General features: G+C 36.1%; 1 protein-coding gene across 5 annotated transcripts in view; it reads left to right on the top strand.

Moving 5' to 3' along the window:
* Nucleotides 1-19,571, top strand: part of TMPRSS15 (transmembrane serine protease 15) — a 161,681-nt gene that overhangs the window by 44,916 nt on the left and 97,194 nt on the right. For all 5 annotated transcript variants that reach the window (XM_066254928.1, XM_066254926.1, XM_066254927.1 and 2 more), the window contains 2 exons: nucleotides 7,448-7,597; nucleotides 19,323-19,428. In XM_066254928.1, the coding sequence (XP_066111025.1) occupies nucleotides 7,448-7,597; nucleotides 19,323-19,428 (256 nt within the window). The remainder of the gene's footprint in view (nucleotides 1-7,447; nucleotides 7,598-19,322; nucleotides 19,429-19,571) is intronic.

The following is a 19,571-nucleotide window of genomic DNA, read 5'->3' as shown; positions in this document are numbered from 1 at the left end:
GGCACTCAGAACAGAGTTGTTTAGAAGGAGGGAGCTTTCTGGACTACAGTAGTGAGTCTTAGGGTCTGAGCTGCAGCGCCCCCATCCACATGGCTGAGGGCTTGCTGGAGGCGAGCGGTGGCAGGACACAGAAGCATGGTTCCGTCGGCAAGGGCAGAAGCCGGCTGGCCACCACTGATGCCCAGGTGTGAGCTCAGTCTTGCTCAGCTGGGGATGAGGGGGCATGCAAAAGTGGTCAAGCCCAGCTGTGGGCGGTCTGTAATCCAGCCTGCAGGGAAAGGGCAGGAGCCCAGGAAGGAGTGGAGAGCCGCCTTTGAGCAAGGGGGCAGGAGCACAGCCTTGCCCTGCCTATGGAACTGAGGCTTGTGGCCTGACTTGTGAGCCGGCTCCTCCTGTGGGGGTGGAGCCAAAAGCCTAGAACAGGTGGAGTCCTGCTATTGAGCATGGGCACGCAGTCCCACCTGGCCTGTGGAGCTAAGGCTTGTAGCTATCCCACGAGCAGGCTACTTCTGCAAGGGTGGGGCAAAAGCCCGGAAACAGGTCGAGACCTGCAGCTGAGCAAAGGTGCTCACCCCTACCCTCAGGGCCAAGCATAATGCCACCCACGGGGGCAGGGCAAAAGCCAAGGCCACCAGAGCTTGTACACCCAAACACGACCTCACAGCCACTCCCATGAAGGAGAGGCAGAGAACACAGCAACAGCCTCAGTGGGCAGACAACAGCAACGGCCATACACGAATGCCCTAGGCAGCAGCAGCAGAGGGAGTGGCGGATCTGCAGACCCACTACACCTAGGGAACACAGAGGCCACACCCAGTGAACTCCAGTGGCCAAAACCTTCTTTTACACAGACAGAAGGAGAGGCAGAGAAATGCAATGCAAATGAATCAAAAGAAATACCCAGAAAAAGATCTGAATGAGTCAGATATAACCAAATTACTGGATGCAGAGTTTAAAATAATGATTGTTAGGATGCTCAAAGATATAAGAACAACAATAGATGGTCATTATGAACACCTAAATAAAGAGATAGCAAATATAAAAAAGGACATTGAAATAATAAAAAAGAATCAGTCAGAGATGACAAATACAATATCAGAAATCAAGAATACAATGGAAGGAATTAAAAGCAGGATGGATGAAGCTAAGAATCGAATCAGTGAGTTAAAGGACAAGATAAATGAAGGCACAGAAGCAGAGCAGAAAAAAGAAAAGACTCAAAAAGTCTGAGGAAATTCTAAGAGAGCTCTGTGACAACAAGAAGAGAAATAATATCCACATCATAGGGGTTCCTGAAGAAGAAGAGAAAGAACAAGGGATAGAGACTTTATTCAATAATGTCAAACCTGAAAACTTCCCTCAATTAAGGCAGAAAAACATCTCACAAGTTCAAGAAGCACAGAGAACTCCATTAAAGAGAAACCCAAAGAAATCTTCACCAAGACACATCATAATTAAAATACCAAAGCTAAGTGATAAAGAGAAAATATTAAAAGCTGCTGGAGAAAAAAAGACTATCACCTGCAAATGAGCCCCAATAAGGATGACTTCTGACTTCTCAACAGAAACACATGAGGCCAGAAGGGAATGGAAAGAAATATTCAAAGTAATGCAGAACAAGAGCCAACAACCAAGACTACATTATCCAGCAAAGCTATCATTTAAAATTGATAAAGAAATAAAAAGTTTTCCAGACAAAAAAAAAACAAAAAAAACTCAAGGAATTTACTGCAATCAAACCAAGGCTGCAAGAAATGCTAAGGAGCCTGTTGTAAACAGATCAAAGGAGAAAAAGAATATAGCAAAAGAGGAATACAGTTTTAAAGAATAAAATGGCAATAAACAATTACATATCAATAATAACTTTAAATATAAATGGATTAAATGATCCAATCAAAAGACATAGGGTAGCTGCATGGATAAGAAAACAGGACCCATACATATGCTGTCTACAAGAGACACACCTTAAAACAAAAGATGCACATAGACTGAAGATAAAAGGATGGAAACATATATTTCACACAAATGGAAATGAAAATAAAGCTGGGGTAGCAACACTTATAGCAGACAAAATGGACTTCAAAACAAAGTCTATAGTAAGTGATAAAGAAGGTCACTACATGGCCCTGGCCAGTTGGCTCAGTGGTATAGCGTCGGCCTGGCTGGCAGGAGTCCCGGGATCGACTCCTGGCCAGGGCACACAGGAGAAGCGCCCATCTGCTACTCCACCACCCCCCTTCTTCTTTTTCTCTGTCTCTCTCTTCCCCTTCTGCACCCAAGGCTCCAGTGGAGCAAAGTTTGCCCGGGTGCTGAGGATGGCTCCATGGCCTCTGTCTCAGGTGCTAGAATGGCCCTGGTTGCAACAGAGCAATGCCCCAGATAGGCAAAGCATCGCCCCCTGGTGGGCTTGCCAGGTATCCTGGTCGGGTGCATGTGGGAGGCTCTCTGACTACCTCCCCGTTTCCAATTTCAGAAAAATACAGAAGAAAAAAAAAGAAAGAAATTCACTACATAATGATAAAGGGAGCAATCCAACAGAAAGATATAACTGTTATAAATATCTATGCACCTAACACAGAAAGAAGCTCCTATATATATAAAGCAGACTTTGATGTATTTAGAGGGTAAGATCAACAGAAATACTATAATAGTAGGGGATTTCAATATCCCACTAACATCAGTAAATAGATCCTCAAAAAGGAAATTAACAAATAAATATTAGACTTAAAGGACATACTAGATCAACTCGACTTAATAGAAATCTTCAGAACCTTTCACCCTAAAACAGCAGAATATACATTCTTTTCAAGTGCTCATGATATAGTCTCTAGGATAGACCACATGTTAGGACACAAAAGCGGTCTCAACAAATATAAGAAGATTGAAATCAAATCGAGCACTTTTTCTGATCACAATGGCATGAACTAGAAATCAACCACAACAGAAAAACTGAAAAATACTCAAAGACTTCAAAACTAAATAGCATGTTATTAAATAATGTATGGGTTAACAGTGAGATCAAAGAAGAAATTTAAAAATTTCTAGAAATGAATGATAACAAGTATACATCAACTCAAAATTTATGGGACACAGCACAAGCAGGCCTGAGAGGGAAGTTCATAGCATTACAGGCATACCTCAAGAAGGTAGAAAAAGCTCAAATAAACTACTTGACCCTACATCTAAAAGAACTAGAAAAAGAACAGCAAGTAAATCCCAGAGCTAGTAGAAGAAGGAAATAATAAAGAACAGAGCAGAAATAAATGACATAGAAGCTAAAGAAACAATACAGAGGATCAATGAAACCAGGAGCTGGTTCTTTGAAAAGGTAAACAAGATCGATGAACCTTTAATCAGACTTACCAAGAAAAAAAGAGAGAGGACTCAAATAAATAAAATTAGAAATGAGCATAGAGAAATAACAACTAACACAACAGAAATACAAAATATTGTAAGAAAATACTATGAAGAACTGTACTCCAAAAAACTAGACAACCTAGATGAAATTCCTTGAAACATATAATCTTCCAAAACCTAATCTGGAAGAATCAGAAAACCTAAACAGACTAATTACAACAAATAAGATTGAAACAGTTATCAAAAAAATCCCAAAAAAGAAAAGTCCTGGGCCTGATGGCTTCACAAGTGAATTCTACCAAATATTCAAAGAAGAAATAACTCCTATCCTTCTCAAGCTATTTCAAAATTTTCAAGAGGAAGGAAGACTTCCAAGCTTTTTTTATGAAGTGAGTATAATTCTGATTCCAAACCAGGCAAAGAAAACACAAAGAAAGAAAATTATAACCAATATTCCTGATGAATTTAGACGCTAAAATCCTCAACAAAATATTAGCAAATCAGATGCTGCAATATATGAAAAAAATCATACACCATGATCAAGTAGGATTTATTCTTGGGAGGCGAGGCTGGGACAATATTTGCAAATCAATCAATGTGATTCATCACATAAACAAAAGGAAGGAGAAAAACCACATGATAATTTCAATAGATGCAGAAAAAGCATTTGATAAAATTCAGCACCCATTCATGATCAAAACTCTCAGCAAAGTGAGAATACAGTGAACATACCTCAACATGAGAAAGACCATCTATGACAATCCCACAGCCAACATCATACTCAATGGGCAAAAATTAAAAGCAATTCCCTTAAGATCAGGAACAAGGCAGGGCTGCCCCCTTTCACCACTCTTATTCAACATAGTCCTGGAAGTCCTAGCCACAGCAATCAGACAAAAAAAAAAAAAAAAGAAATAAAAGACATCCAAATTGGAAAAGAAGAAGTAAAGCTATCATTATTTGCAGATGATATGATATTGTATATAGAAAACCCTAAAGTCTCAGTCAAAAAGCTACTAGACCTAATAAATGAATTCAGCAAGGTGGCAAGATATAAAATTAATATTGAGAAATCAAAGGCATTTTTATACACTAACAATGAACTTTCAGAAAGAGAAATTAATGAAGAAATCCCCTTAACCATTGCAACCAAAAAAATAAAGTACCTAGGAATAAATTTAACCAGGGAGATTAAAGACTTGTACTTGGAAAATTATAAAACATTGATAAAAGAGATCAGGGAAGATACAAATAAGTGGAAGCATATAGCGTGCTCATGGTTAGGAAGAATAAACATAATTAAAATGTCTATATTACCCAAAGCAGTTTTTAAATTCAATGCAATACTGATTAAAATTCCAATGACTTACTTCAAAGATATAGAACACATATTCCAAAAATTTATATGGAACCAAAAGAGAGCACGAATAGCCTCAGGAATCTTGAAAAGTAAGAGTAAAATGGGAGGTATCACATATTTGGATATCAATTTATACTACAAGGCCATTGTACTCAAAACAGCGTGGTACTGGCATAAGGACAGGCATATAGATCAATGGAACAGAACTGAGAACCTAGAAATAAATGCACACTTTTATGGACAACTGATATTTGACAAAGGAGGTAAGAGCATACATTGGAGTGAAGACAGCCTTTCAACAAATGGTGTTGGCAAAATTGGAAAGCTACCCGCAAAAAAATGAAACTAGACCACCAACTTACACCATTCACAAAACTAAACTCAAAATGGATAAAAAAACTTAAATGTAAGCCGTAAAACTATAAGCATCTTAGAAGAAAACATCGGCAGTAAGCTCTCTGACATTTCTTGCAGCAATATATTTGCCAAATTATCTCCACGGGCAAGTGAAATAAAAGACAGAATAAACAAATAGGACTATATCAAACTAAAGAGCTTCTGCACAGCTAAAGACAATAAGAACAGAATAAAAAGACAAACTACACAATGGGAGAATATATTTGACAATACGTGTGATAAGGAGTTAATAACCAAAATATATAAAGAACTTATAAAACTCAATACCAGGAAGACAAACAATCCAATCAAAAAATGGGCAAAAGAAATGAATAGACACTTCTCCAAAGAGGACATACAGATGGCCAATAGGCATATGAAAAAATGCTCAACATCACTAATCATTAGAGAAATGCAAATTAAAACCACAATGAGATATCACCTCACACCAGTCAGAATGGCACTCATCAACAAAACAACACAGAATAAGTGCTGGCAAGGATGTGGAGAAAAGGGAACCCTTCTGCACTGCTGGTGGGAATGCAGACTGCTGCAGCAACTGTGAAAAACAGTATGGAGATTCCTCAAAAAATTATAATCAGACTGCCTTTTGACCCAGCTATCCTACTTTTAGAAATATACCCCAAGAACTGCATAGCACTGTTTGAAAAGAAGAAATGCACCCCCATGTTTATGGCAGCATTGTTCACAATAGCGAAGATCTGGAAACAGCCCAAGTGTCCGTCAGTAGACAAGTGGATTAAAAAGCTTTGTTATAGGCCCTGGCCAGTTGGCTCAGCGGTAGAGCGTCGGCCTGGCATGCGGGGGACCCGGGTTTGATTCCCGGCCAGGGCACATAGGAGAAACGCCCATTTGCTTCTCCACCCCCCCTCCTTCCTCTCTGTCTCTCTCTTCCCCTCCTGCAGCCAAGGCTCCATTGGAGCAAAGATGGCCCGGGCGCTGGGGATGGCTCCTTGGTCTCTGCCCCAGGCGCTAGAGTGGCTCTGGTCTCAGCAGAGCGACGCCCTGAAGGGGCAGAGCATCACCCCCTGGTGGGCAGAGCATGGCCCCTGGTGGGCGTGCCAGGTAGATCCCAGTCAGCGCATGCGGGAGTCTGTCTGACTGTCTCTCCCCGTTTCCAGCATCAGAAAAATAAAAATAAATAAATAAATAAATAAATAAAATAAAAAAAAGAAGCTTTGTTACATATATACTATGGAATACTACTCAGCCATAAGAAATGGTGACATGGGATCATTTACAACAACATGGATGGAACTTGATAACATTATACTGAGCGAAATAAGTAAATCAGAAAAAACTAAGAACTATATGATTCCATACATAGGTGGGACATAAAAATGAGACTCAGAGACATGGACAAGAGTGTGGGGGTTATGGGGAGGATGGAGGAGAGGGAGTGGGTTGGGGGAGGGGCAAAAGACAACCAGTTAGAAGGTGACGGAAGACAATTGGACTTTGGGTGATGGGAATGCAGCATAATCAAATGTCAAAGTAACCTAGAGATGTTTTCTCTGAACATATGTACCCTTATTTATCAATGTCACCCCATTAAAATTAATTTTAAAAAATTAAAAATGACACTACCTTTATCCCAGAAATTCTACTTATGGAAATATATCCAAAGAAACTCAAAACACTAATTTGATAGAATATATGCACCCTTACATACCCTGCAGCATTATTTGCAATAGTCAAGATTTGGAAGCAGTGTAAGTGCCCATTTGCAGGTGAGTGGACAAAAAGCTGTGGTATATTTACACAATAGAAGACTACTTGGCTATAAAAAGGAAGGAAATCTTACATTTTGTGACAGCTTGGATGGACCTGTAGAGTATTATGCTAAATAAAATAAGCCACTCAGAGAAAGACAAAAAAAAAAAAGGATATACACTGTAAGAATTCAAAGTAAAATTTTAAAATTAATATAGGTTTAATTCTGTGAATGTTGTACATTAACTTAATTTTGATTAAGTATTAAAGTTGTAATAGAAATAAAACAAAATATGAGACAAAATTTATATAGGTAAGCCAGTGGAAGTAAGATATAAAAATGAAAGACCAAGAAACTTGTCTTTGTTGAAGTTTTAATGGAGTATAAAGAGGATATTATTCTAACACAGTTGGCAACAGAAAGCTGTGGTTTTTTAAAAAAAATAATTAAATTTAATAAAACTGTTAAAAAGATTAAAAAGAAAGATTTTCTGCATGCCACTTAATTATAAACTCTATTAGGTTAGATTATTTTCAATGAACTCTATTATAACTAGTCACCTGTCAACTAAATTTGAAGTATTTTCTTTTAATTCACAGATTATGAGAAGATTAACTGTAATTTTGAAGATGGGTTTTGTTTCTGGATCCAGGATCGAAATGATGATAATGAATGGGAAAGGGTTAAGGGAAGCACCTTTCCTCCTCTAACTGGACCAGATTTTGACCATACTTTTGGCAATGTTTCAGGTATAACTCATATTTAATTCATAAACCAAAAGGAAATGATGTGTGCTAATCATCAGTTTAAAATACAAGACAGTTTTTCAGATTATCTTGGACTAATAAATGCATTTAAATGAAAATAGTTATTAAATATTCAGGCAAGTAAAAGTGAGTGTTTCAAAATCCATATTGTTTACCCTATATATGCACAAGATGTTGAAAAGTGCACAGAGGCCATTAGAGACAAGAAGACTTGAGTTGTCATCTTAGATTTGCCACCTATCATTAATTAAGTGAACTTATGTGAAGTAATTAACTTTTCTGAACTTTGTTCTACTTTGTCTTAATTTCATTTTATGATTGTTCATTGTTAATGTATACAAATACAATTCATTTTTTATATTCATCTTGTATCCTGCAAAGTTGTTATTAAGTCTAGTAGTTTTTAAGAATTCCTTAGAATTTTCAATATACAAGGACATGCCCTCTTGATATAGAGAAAGGTATACTTCTGAGAAGCTATTTTAGTCTTTAAATATTGTTATAATAGGACACCGCAGATTGATTGACTTAAACAACAACATTTATTTTTTACAGTTTTGAAGTCCGGAAGTCCAATGTCAGGGTGCCAGCATGGTATGGTTCTGGTGAGAACCCATTTCCTAGTTCACAGGCAGTTAGTCCTCTTAGTAAGAGAAAGAGAGAGAGAATGAGAGAAGGAGAGACAGAGAGAAGTTCGGGAAGGATTAGAGGAAAGAAGAAAAGAAAAGGGATGAAAAAGAAAAAAAGTACTCACCCTGTTTCTCTCTATAAGGTCACTAATCCCACTCTGAGGCTCAAACCTCAAGACATAATTACCTCCCAAAGATTCCATCTCCAAATAACCATCATATTGGGAATTACAGTTTCAACATATAAGTTAGGAGTGGGGTGGCCACAACCATAAAGTCCATAGCAGAAGGATTAAGGAATGGCTCATTCTAAAACATGGTCTTAAAAAAAGTGTTGTGATCTATAAGTACATTAGATATTAGAATTGGATTTTCAGTGAAAACATTAATGTTGGTGACAATAATATTTGACTGATAAAACCAGAAATCACAGGGAATTATCATGAGACAAGGAACTCATAATGAAAAAACTTGGAAGCATGCATTTATAATACTAAATCTATTCACCGAATAGAAAGTACAAATCTAGAGGTAATGTAGATATTACAAAAAAAAATATTTACAGAGGATAGAATAGAAATTTATGCATTTAGATAATTTTCTTAAACAAAATGCCTCCTACAGTGTGATTTGTTTATGGGTTACTGATCAGAGTATGAGGAGTATGATTCAATTCAAAAAACACATATGGACAGGGACTTGAGTGAATGGGGAGAGGGAGGAGGTGGGGGAAGGGTGTAAAGAAGGACAAAGATAAGTTGACAAAAAATGATTTGACTTTGGGTGATGGGGTTACAGTTCAAATGCTATACAAATGTTCACCTGAAACCTATGTACTCTTGTTGATCAATGTATTCCTGTTGAAATTAATTTTCTAAATACATTTTTTTAAAAAAGCTCATAACAAAACCTTCCTCTAGTACACATGATTCTAAGCATTGAGAACACAGATCATATATCACCACTTCTAAGAATTTTGTCCAGACGTTCCAAATTAAAATACTCCTTTAAGTTAAGGTCACCTCTTCTTTTGTTTTTCTTATTACGTGGCTTTATATTAGCTTTCTTATTTGTCTTTTCACCATTGTGTTCTTTTTAGGATCAAGGACGTTGTCCTTTTTTATCTTTAAATTCTTAGTACATTTTTGGGCCCTGGCCAGTTGGCTCAGCGGTAGAGCGTTGGCCTGGCGTGCAGGAGTCCCAGGTTTGATTCCCGGCCAAGGCACACAGGAGAGGCACCCATCTGCTTTTCCACCCCTCACCCTCTCCTTCTTCTCTGTCTCTCTCTTCCCCTCCTACAGCTGAGGCTCCATTGGAGCAAAGAATCTGCTTCTCCACCCCTTGCCTTCTCCTTCTTCTCTGTCTCTCTCTTCCCCTCCTACAGCTGAGGTTCCATTGGAGCAAAGATGGCCTGGGCACTGAGGATGGCTCTGTGACCTCTGCCTCGGGTGCTAGAATGGCTCTGGATGCAACAGAGTGACGCCCCAGATGGGCAGAGCATCGCCCCCTGGTGGGCATGCTGAGTGGATCCTGGTCGGGCACATGCAGGAGTCTGTTTGACTGCCTCCCCATTTCCAGCTTCAGAAAAATGAAAAAAATAAATAAATAAAATAAAAAAATTCTTAGTACATTTTCAATGTCTGATCTAATTAATATATATATAAAATAATTTGTGAATATATGAATGTAAAACTTTGACTCAAGTAATTTCTGAATGAGTTGACAGAATGAAATTGCTCATAACGTAAAAAGAATCTGAGCATATGTGCATTATAATTTATTACACTGGGGAGCAAATTTTTTTCATTTCCTATTGCATGAGGTTTTAGAACTGTTTCTATATATCTCTGCATCGCTGATTCAAATCTGAAATCTGTTTTCTGGTGCATGCTCTAGTTTTTATGCAATTGTAATTTTTTTTTGTTACAGTTCATGTCATGCATTGGTTTTTCAATTGGAGTTAAAGGGCAACGACTCTTGTATTGAACATAACCACAAGGCAATTAATGTTTTACAAACATCACTTTTACATAATTGTAGTTTCTAAATGTAAAAAATTATTATCTGATAAAAACACACTCTTATTTTGTGTTAAGATTGAATCATATCTTCTTCAAGTTGGTAAATGTAAGAGAAGTGCTGACACCTTCTGTTATATATGTGGCTGTTACACACTTCAATGTCAAAGGCGCAATATTTCATCATTTGTGACACATGCATATATTGCCTATTTTCAAGTTCCCCTTGGCAATCAAGACAAGAATTGGGCTTCTCATATTGTGTGTCATAATTGTGAGGAAATGCTTCATGACTGGACAAAAGGAAAACACAAAGGAATGCCTTTTGGTAGTCCCATGGATTGGCGTGAACCTAAGGACCACAGCAGTGACTGTTATTTCTGTCTGATCTATACAAAGGGCATTGGCAAGAAAAATCAGCATATGATCACATATCCTAATATTCCTTCAGCAATACGACCTATCCCACAATCTGAAACACTGTCAGTTCCAGTTTTCAATGGTTTTATTTCTTCCAAGGACGAAGAAAGGGAACATGATGATCAAGTGTATTTTGATAAGATGCATGAGGAAATGGTTGTAGAATCTGAAGGGTCTTCTTCTGATGCCAAGCAGTCATTAACCCCTCAGCAGTTTAGCCAACCCGAATTGAATGACTTAGTAAGAGATTTGGGCATATCAAAGAAAGCAGCTGAATTAGTAGCCTCCAGACTTCAAGATAAGAATGTACTTCACCGGTCAGCTAAAGTATCCCATTTCAGGAAGCATGAACAAATTTTTAAGAAATTTCTTTCCGAAGACAAAACACTTTGTTTACTGTCATGATATCAGTAGTCTTCTCAGCCAACTAGATGTTACCACTTACAGTCCAACAAAATGGCGGCTATTTCTTGACATCTCTAAATGGAGTCTGAAATGTGTTCTCCTACACAACGGTAATGTTTATTTAGCGGTTCCAATTGGCTATTTAACTCATCTGCGAGAAGATTATAATGACATAAAAATTGTCCTGAAGTAAGAGAAGCATAACTATATCATTTATGTGGATCTTAAAATGGTAAATTTTCTGCTAGGACAACAGAGAGGTTTCACGAAGTATCCTTGCTTTCTGTGTTTGTGGGACTGCCAAGCTCATAAGAAATACTGGACACAGAAGGAGTGGCCGAAACATGAAGCTATGGAAGTAGGAATGCAAAATATTGTGAATGAACCTGTAGTTAATTGAGACAGGATCACTTTCCCCCACTTCACATCAAACTTGGCTTAATTAAGCAGTTTGTTCAGGCTTTGAATAGAGAAAGTGAATGTTTTCAACATATTATTTCTGCTTTTCCAGCCTTGTCTTTCAAGAAGATAAAAGCAGGTATATTCGATGGACTTCAAATTCGAACCCGCGTAAGTGACGAAGAATTTGCCAAGAAGATGAATAAGGAGGAGAAAGCAGCATGGCAGTCTTTTGTGGCAGTTACGAAGAACTTCTTTGGCAACAAAAAAGCAGAAAACTATAAACTTCTGGTTCAAAGGATGCTGTTGGCTTTCTATGACATTGGATGTAACATGAGCATTAAGATTCACTTCCTGAACAGTCACCTTGATAAGTTTCCTGAAAATCTTGGAGCTGTTAGTGATGAGCAGACCACTGCTGGAGCATCAAACGAGATTGTCCTCAACAAGTACACAAACACAGGAGCTTCAAATGCAAAGTTTTGCCTGAATTGAATTTAAATATGTTTTGTGCAAATTTTATGATTAAAATAAGTTTTTTAATATGTTCTATTTTGAAATTGTAGACCTATTCTGATGGTATATTTTTTAGTGTATTAGTGTATTTACTGCATTATATAAATTATTATATTTTCACAAAGATGATGCCCAAGAAGACATTCTACTTCATTATGTTAAACTAACTGTTGAAAATTTTACAATAAGATGAAAATCTAAAATCTTAAATTGCAAAAGAACTTTAGCTTACAGAGAAAAACTAATGTCAGATTTGAGATCAGCACACTCGAATTAGGTAAGAACAAGTGTTTTTGTGGATGCAAGAAAAATTTTGTTTCCCAGTGTTATTATCGGCCACTTTTACAAAGATCAAGATTCTCATTTATGGTCTGACCAGGAGGTGGCTCAGTGGATAGAGCATCAGACAGGGATGGAGAGGACCCAGGTTCTAAACCCCAAGCTCACTGGCTTGAGCTCAGGCTCATTTGGCTTCAGCACAGGCTCACCAGCTTGAGCATGGGATCACAGGCTTGAGTGAGGAATCATAGACATGATCCCATGGTCACTGTCTTGAGCCTAATGGTTGCTTGAAGCCTAAGGTAGCTAGCTTGAGCCCAAGGTTACTAGCTTGAGCAAAGGGTCACTCACTCAGCTGTAGCTCCTAGTCAAGGCAAATATGAGAACGCAATCACTGAACAACTAAGGTGCTGCAAAAAAGAATTGATGCTTCTCATCTCTCTCCCTTCCTGTCTATCTGCCCCTGTCTTTCCCTCTCTCTGTTTCTTTCACACACACACACACACACACACACACACACACACACACAAGATTCTCATTTTTGTAACTCGTAAAGTAAATGAGCGATTTAATGTCAAATGTGAGTTACATCTAGTAAGAGACATTAAAGAGTTAATTTTTTTTTTTTAGGGCAGAAATGTATCTGACTAATCCATATTTTTTTAAACAATGGCATCCCAAAAATAACACAATGTTATACATTGTACTTTTTCAACTTGAGGAAAATATTTCTTAAAAGAAAATAATTACTTTTAATCTATTTTTATACTCTTCATTAAGAGCCCCATTCAAGATATTCTATTCCTTTACTCAAGAAAAAATTTCTGGGTCCCAGGCCCTATTCAAGCACTCAAAATATATCTGTGAACAAAATAAACCAGCTTTTCTGCCATGATGGAACACATTCTAGCAAAGAAAAACAGAAAGAAGCCATATGCATGACAAGTAATTACATTTTGGGGGTATATTAAAGGTGAATGAGTATTCCAGGAAAAATGTAGAGTTTGAGGAATAAGAAAGGCATGTGTTGAAGTACTCTATCAAATGAAAATAGGGTGATCAGGTTAGGGCTCATTGGAAAATAATGACATTTGAATCAGAACTTTAAGGAATTGAAGGAATTGGAAATATAGACTTATCTCAGACAGAGGGAACAAAACGAGCACTGGCTCTACAGGGAGCATGCCTGACTTATCTGGAAAAAAGCCAGGAAGCCAACCAGCATGGCTAGAGTCATGTAAATAAGCCATTAGGGTCCAGGTAATAATGGGTCTTCTATGGTTTGGGCTTTTTTACTCAGTGATATGAGCAGCTATGGAAGATTCTTGAGCAAAAACATGATAAGAGTCACACTAACAGGTAGGATAGTTTCTGGAAGGGCATTGGTGTTGTCATCAAGACGAATGGAAGGTTATTCCCTGAGCCAGAGAAGAGAACATGGGGTTAACAGATTATAGGGAGCAGATGTAGTGAGAAAAAGGTCAGATTCTGTATAAAATCTGAAAGTTAACGAATCCTGCTAAATGAGTTACCAGTGTGGACCTATGAATAAAAATATATACATACTTTGCATAAATAGCCAATCCTGTTAAATCAAACATGTTTAGTATAAAAATTATGACATTCACAGTCTTAATTAATCTTCTTTGAATAAATTATTTCCCAGAGCTTTATCCTCCATGAATAAATTTGTAATCTACACACCTAAAGACTAACTCCAAAGTGATAATCACTATGGCCCTCTAAGAAGACTGACCTGAAACAGTCAAAAAAATTTGACCATCTTTTTCCTTTACTGTAATAAAAAAATATCCTTTTTTTTAAAGAATGTACCACACTGAACTAGAGTAGGAAATATAGGAAGCATTTATAGCTGCAGCTATTCATGATGACAGGTATCTCTATATGTGTTTGAAATATTTGATGTTCAAATTATCATTTTTGTTTTTTATGTCAGCAGAATAAGAGATAAAATAATTTCACTGATATTTGAGGAATGTAAGTACATTGCAGGAGGCAAATGATTTCAGCTTGCCAACAGGTTAAATAACTAAAAAAATAAAATAAAACTGACCAAAGTGTAGCAAGTTAAATGTCTGGTGGAGGTTTTAAACAGCTGGGTCAGAAATAGAGTCTCAGGACAAAGTCATGTAGAGGGAGTTATTTAACGTGAGACCAATCAGAGCTATTCAGGGCCCACCAGAGGCGGCAGCATAATGAGAATGGATGACAGGTCTTAATAGGTTTCTCTAACTCTGGTACCAGTGATTTTATAATCTATCAGTCATTTCCCCCCAGGGGTGTTTTTCTTCCAAACTGCTTTTTTTTTTTTTTTTTTTTTTAATGTTGGAACATACTACCTCTGAAATGGAAGAGAGTTAAATCTCTCCTGTTTTTTGTTCCCCTTATCCATCCAGGGGTTTTGTTCTTTGCCTTCACTCTAAAGGACAGGATAGTAAATGAAACAGATAAACTTTGAATTAGCATTCCTTTAGGGATGAACATCTAAGTCTCTTAACTTGTTAAATTCTGAAGCGCTTGCTCCCTCCTGGTGGAACAGCAGCTTCTAACTTTCTGCACTGTACCTCTTAGATGCAAAGAGAATTGAGGGAGATCGTGCAATGTCTTGGAGTGCTCAGAAATAACCCATTTATTCAGAACATTCAGGGTAAATGAGATTAGTAACGTGAACATTTACTTCAGAAGTGTAGAGGTCACTGAAGGGCTGGACAAACCAAAGAAAAATTTCTTAATTGGTCTTTCTCAATGAAATCATTATTGCTTCTAATGCTTGGAGGTTAGCATAGTGTGGTAGTAAAGATCATTAAAATAGAGATCTGGAAGTCTTAGCTAGGTTTAAATTTCAGCTCTGCCATTTCAACAAGTTATCTGTCTTCTCTCTTGTGCCTCAGTTCTCTCATCTGGACAGTGGCATTGATAATAGAACCTGACTTTAGAGGCCTGTTATGAACATTAAATTGATTATTATGTTATAAAAATAGAACAATGCCTGGAACATAAAATGTGCTATATAAATTTTGTAATTATAACAATTTCTTTTCATGCCACAAGTATTCAACAGACACAAATTGGTTTTGATACTGTTCTAAGAAGTGTACTGGGGAGGAAAATACTAGTTATCATTTTTAATTTTCAAAAATATATTAAGTCATTTATGTATCTGCATTTCATTTAGTATATAAAGTTTTGATAAAATTTGTATAACTCCAGTGTTTTCAAAGTAATTATCTTTATTTCCGTATGTTTCCTTTGATGCTGAATTTTAGAAAATAATATCACTTTCTAATATTGATAGAATCTATATTTGTATTACTCTCCAATCTAAAACTTTCAATATTTATCTATTAGTTCAGTTGGATTAACATATGCACTCACAATTTAGAGTCATTTATATCAGCCTATTTTTTCCTTGAGAGGGAACTTTAAGTTTCCAGAAAGTTCCACTCTCTTCAGTTGCTGCTGTCTCTACATTAAGATCAGCACTTTTTCTCTTTAATTAGAAACTTTAATGAGAGAGGTTAGAGTCAGTTCATGGAGAAATAAGCAGAAAAGAGAGGTAGAAGGATGTTGTAAGAAAGGCCTATGCTTCAAGAAGGAGGTTCACTGTGTGCTTAAATTAACAAAATGTATTCAATTTTCTGGGTTTTAAACTGACTCAGAGGTTAATTCCAAGAGCTCTCAAAGACATTCAAGAAAGTCAAAGAATTTTAAAAGAAATTACTATTAGGCATAAAAACTTTTGGGAGACAGAAAAACAGAAAAAAAGGTTATAAATTTTCTGGGTCTTGAAAATTTTAAATAATCTTATTTTTTAGATGTGCTTCATGTAAACAGATTCATTATAAAAGCTATGACTGGAAATAATATTGAAGCCATAACACAGAAGACCCAAACATCAGAGTGAATTTGTACTTGGTTTAGTAGGAAATAACGAGAAGGTAAAAGATGTTGAATAAGGAACCAATTAAATTATGCAGAGCAGGCATTATTCAGCAATGATGTAGGTGAAAAAATTTTTAGAGAGAGAGAACTAGGACAAAGACAGACATGGAAATAAATAGTAACCATGATGGTTTGACTTAAGTCAGAGACCTAATAATTAAAATGTTCCTACTTCTCCACCTGGTGAGATACTCCAATAGAAATACCGTGTGGACTTACAGTTTCCATTCTCTGAATTGGTGTTTTTCAACTGCCGTCCATGAACTGGTGTCAGTCCCCAAGAAATTTTGTGCCTGTCCACAAAGAATTAACCACCTTGATGGTGTTTGCAGATTGCAGGCCTAATGATCTTAAGTGAATTCACTTATACTCAAGGTAATTTCTGCCTTAGCAGTCCCTGAAATGATTTTCTTATTTTTGCTGGTTCCCAGTGGAAAAAGGTCATAAACCACTGCTCTAAATGGAACCAACTCAATTTACAACTGAGAGTTTACCAAATGGCGGAATAAGCCATTATTGTGTCATATTAAAATTATTGTCAGCAAAAGGGATGGGTAATCAAGAAGACAAGAAAGGCATAATAGTGGCCTTTCAGTATTTGTAGAGCTGACAAATTTATCTTATCCTTAATGGGTCCAGGAGGGTAAATGAGAAACAACAGGTTTACAGTAATTTACTATTTTAAAAAAAGAGGTTTACTAATTATGTTGAACTGGAGTGGCTGCCTTGTAATGTAATAATTCTTGCAGCATTTGACCTGTGCTAAACAGAGGTCACATGACCCCTACAGGCAAAATGTTGTAGAGAAAATATAAGGACAATTGGGTAGTTGGACTATGTAAATTTTTATGTAAACTACAATTCTCTACTTTTAAAATTTATAATTTTATAAAGAATTTCCTTTTTTCTTAATTTGTTAACTAATGAATTTAAATATTATCACAGAATTTACCTTGATATAGATTATATTCCAAAATATATAATTCTATATGACATTTACTATGCTTATTTTAACATTTTTATTTATGCAAAATTTATTAAGGTACTACAGGCTATGTAATTATGTTTTATCTGGGAAATTATATAACATTTATAACATCATGATATCTTAATCACACTAAAATGTCCTAATATATTGCTGCTTAATAAGTAAACAATAGATTTAAAATATTTAAAATCATAACAAATTGACTATGAACAAAGCCAAACATAAATAAAAGCACAATGTGTATTTATATTATATAATTTCAGCTAAATAGAAATATTTTTGAACTGGCTAAATATTTCAGTACTTAATTTTGGCATTCGGTAGTTTTTAATTATTTCTTCCTTAACTATATTCTAAGCAACTAAATGTAAGGTCAACTCAAAAGGATTTGGGAGTTAGGCATTTAGAGAGTGAATTCTTAAATATCTCTTCTATTTCTATGCTACTTTTGTTAATAAGTTTAATAATGAAACATTAAGTACATAGATAAAATAAGTATGCATGAACTATTATAGCATTATATGAAATATAAGTAATGTGTTAAAAACATAAAATGTTAAACACACATTCTTTTCTATTTTATATTTTGTAATCTAATTGCAAAGAATGCAAGCATATTGTATTTATTAAGATATTTGACCAGAATTTCACCTTGATAAAATAATTTTTTATTCTGAACAGTTTTTGTCTCCCTGGTCTAAATATGCTATGATAGATCTATAGGCAGTTCTACTAGCATTTTTCTTTACGTATTGTCCTTACTCTGTGTGTTATAAATAAATGTTTCAATATTGTTTACAACATTGCCTATAAACAAGTATGTTGGAAAGCATAAGAGAGAAGATGCTGGATTTCAAATAAACATCAAATTTTAGCATTTTATAAAGAATAACATTTCAATAAAATTTGGTTTCTCTAATATTTTATCATTTTATATTCTGTTACATGATTCTTATTTTCTGTCATAATGTATAAGCTGCAAACTAAGAATAAAAAAATTTAATACCCCTAAGAAAATGTTCAAAGTGTTCTCGCCCCAATAACTTCTCCCACACTAAATTATTCAAACTATTGGTTGGAATAATGAATTTCATATCAGAGAGCACATTATTATTTAGAAAGCTTTTATGTGGATTAGCATGTTACCTGCTTTGATTTGATTAGTCATCATTCAAAGTGATATGGAAGATGAAACCATTATAAAATTAAGTAACTTATTTAGATAAATGCAGTATAGTCAATGGAATAAAAATGACCATCTTTGAAACTCTTAACTTTGTCTTCAAATCTGTATTTAAATATTTTCATGTATCAGGAGTTATTCCACCAGTATATCTAATCCCCTTCAATGGATGATTGTCTCTAAAAAGTGAAATGATTAAAACCTTTTATAAATGGAAATCAAAGTGGCATTTGGACATGATAATATGATCAAACAATCATATGGAACCAATAAGTCAAAGTTTGTTGTACTCTCAGTAGTGCTCCAGTTTTTTTTTTTTTTTTTTTTTTTTTGTGTGTGTGTGTGTGAGACAGAGAGACAGATAGGAACAAATAGGCAGGAAGGGAGAGAGATGAGAAGCATCGATACTTTGTTGCAGCATTTTAGTTGTTCATCGATTGATTGCTCATTGATGGCTTTCTTATATGTGCTTTGATGGGGGGGGGCTTTAGCAACATGTGACCCCTTGCTCAAGCCAGTGAACTTGGGCTTAAACTGGTTACCCTTGCTCAAACCAAATGAGCTGGCACTCAAGCTGGTGTCCTTGGAATTTCAAACCTAGATCCTCTGCGTCCCAGGCCAATGTTCTATCCACTGTGCCACTGCCTAGTCAGGCAGTAGTGCTCCAGTTTAAGGGTTTTTTTTCATCAGCTGGGAGCTAGAGTTGAGGTGTGATTTTCCTAAATAACATGCCTTATGCCAGAGACATCACCTTCTGGGTTTCAGTCTAGTATCCTTTCCACTCTACATAAATTTATTTTCTTATATTTCACCTAAAAGTTGTTTTTTTTTTTTTGCTTATGAATATCTCACATATTGAAAATGCTAATGATTAATTGAAGTAAAACTTTTTTTGTTGTTTTCACAGGATTTTACATTTCTACCCCAACTGGACCAGGAGGGAGACGGGAAAGAGTAGAACTTTCAAGCCTCCCTTTGAGCCCCACTGTGGAACCCATCTGCCTTAGTTTCTGGTATGTAGTAGGCACATGTTAAATACCATTCAATGAGTAACGTATCTTTCTTTTCTCATGGTGCCAAACTATGATTTCACTATGATGATATCTCAAGTTTTAATGAACTTGCCATTACTTTTCAAATTGATAAAGAAGTAAAA

Source organism: Saccopteryx bilineata, chromosome 2 (genome assembly GCF_036850765.1).
Source record: "Saccopteryx bilineata isolate mSacBil1 chromosome 2, mSacBil1_pri_phased_curated, whole genome shotgun sequence".
Lineage (NCBI taxonomy): Eukaryota > Metazoa > Chordata > Mammalia > Chiroptera > Emballonuridae > Saccopteryx > Saccopteryx bilineata.
The sequence above is the reverse complement of the archived record's forward strand: the minus strand, read 5'-3'. Positions and strand labels throughout refer to the sequence as shown.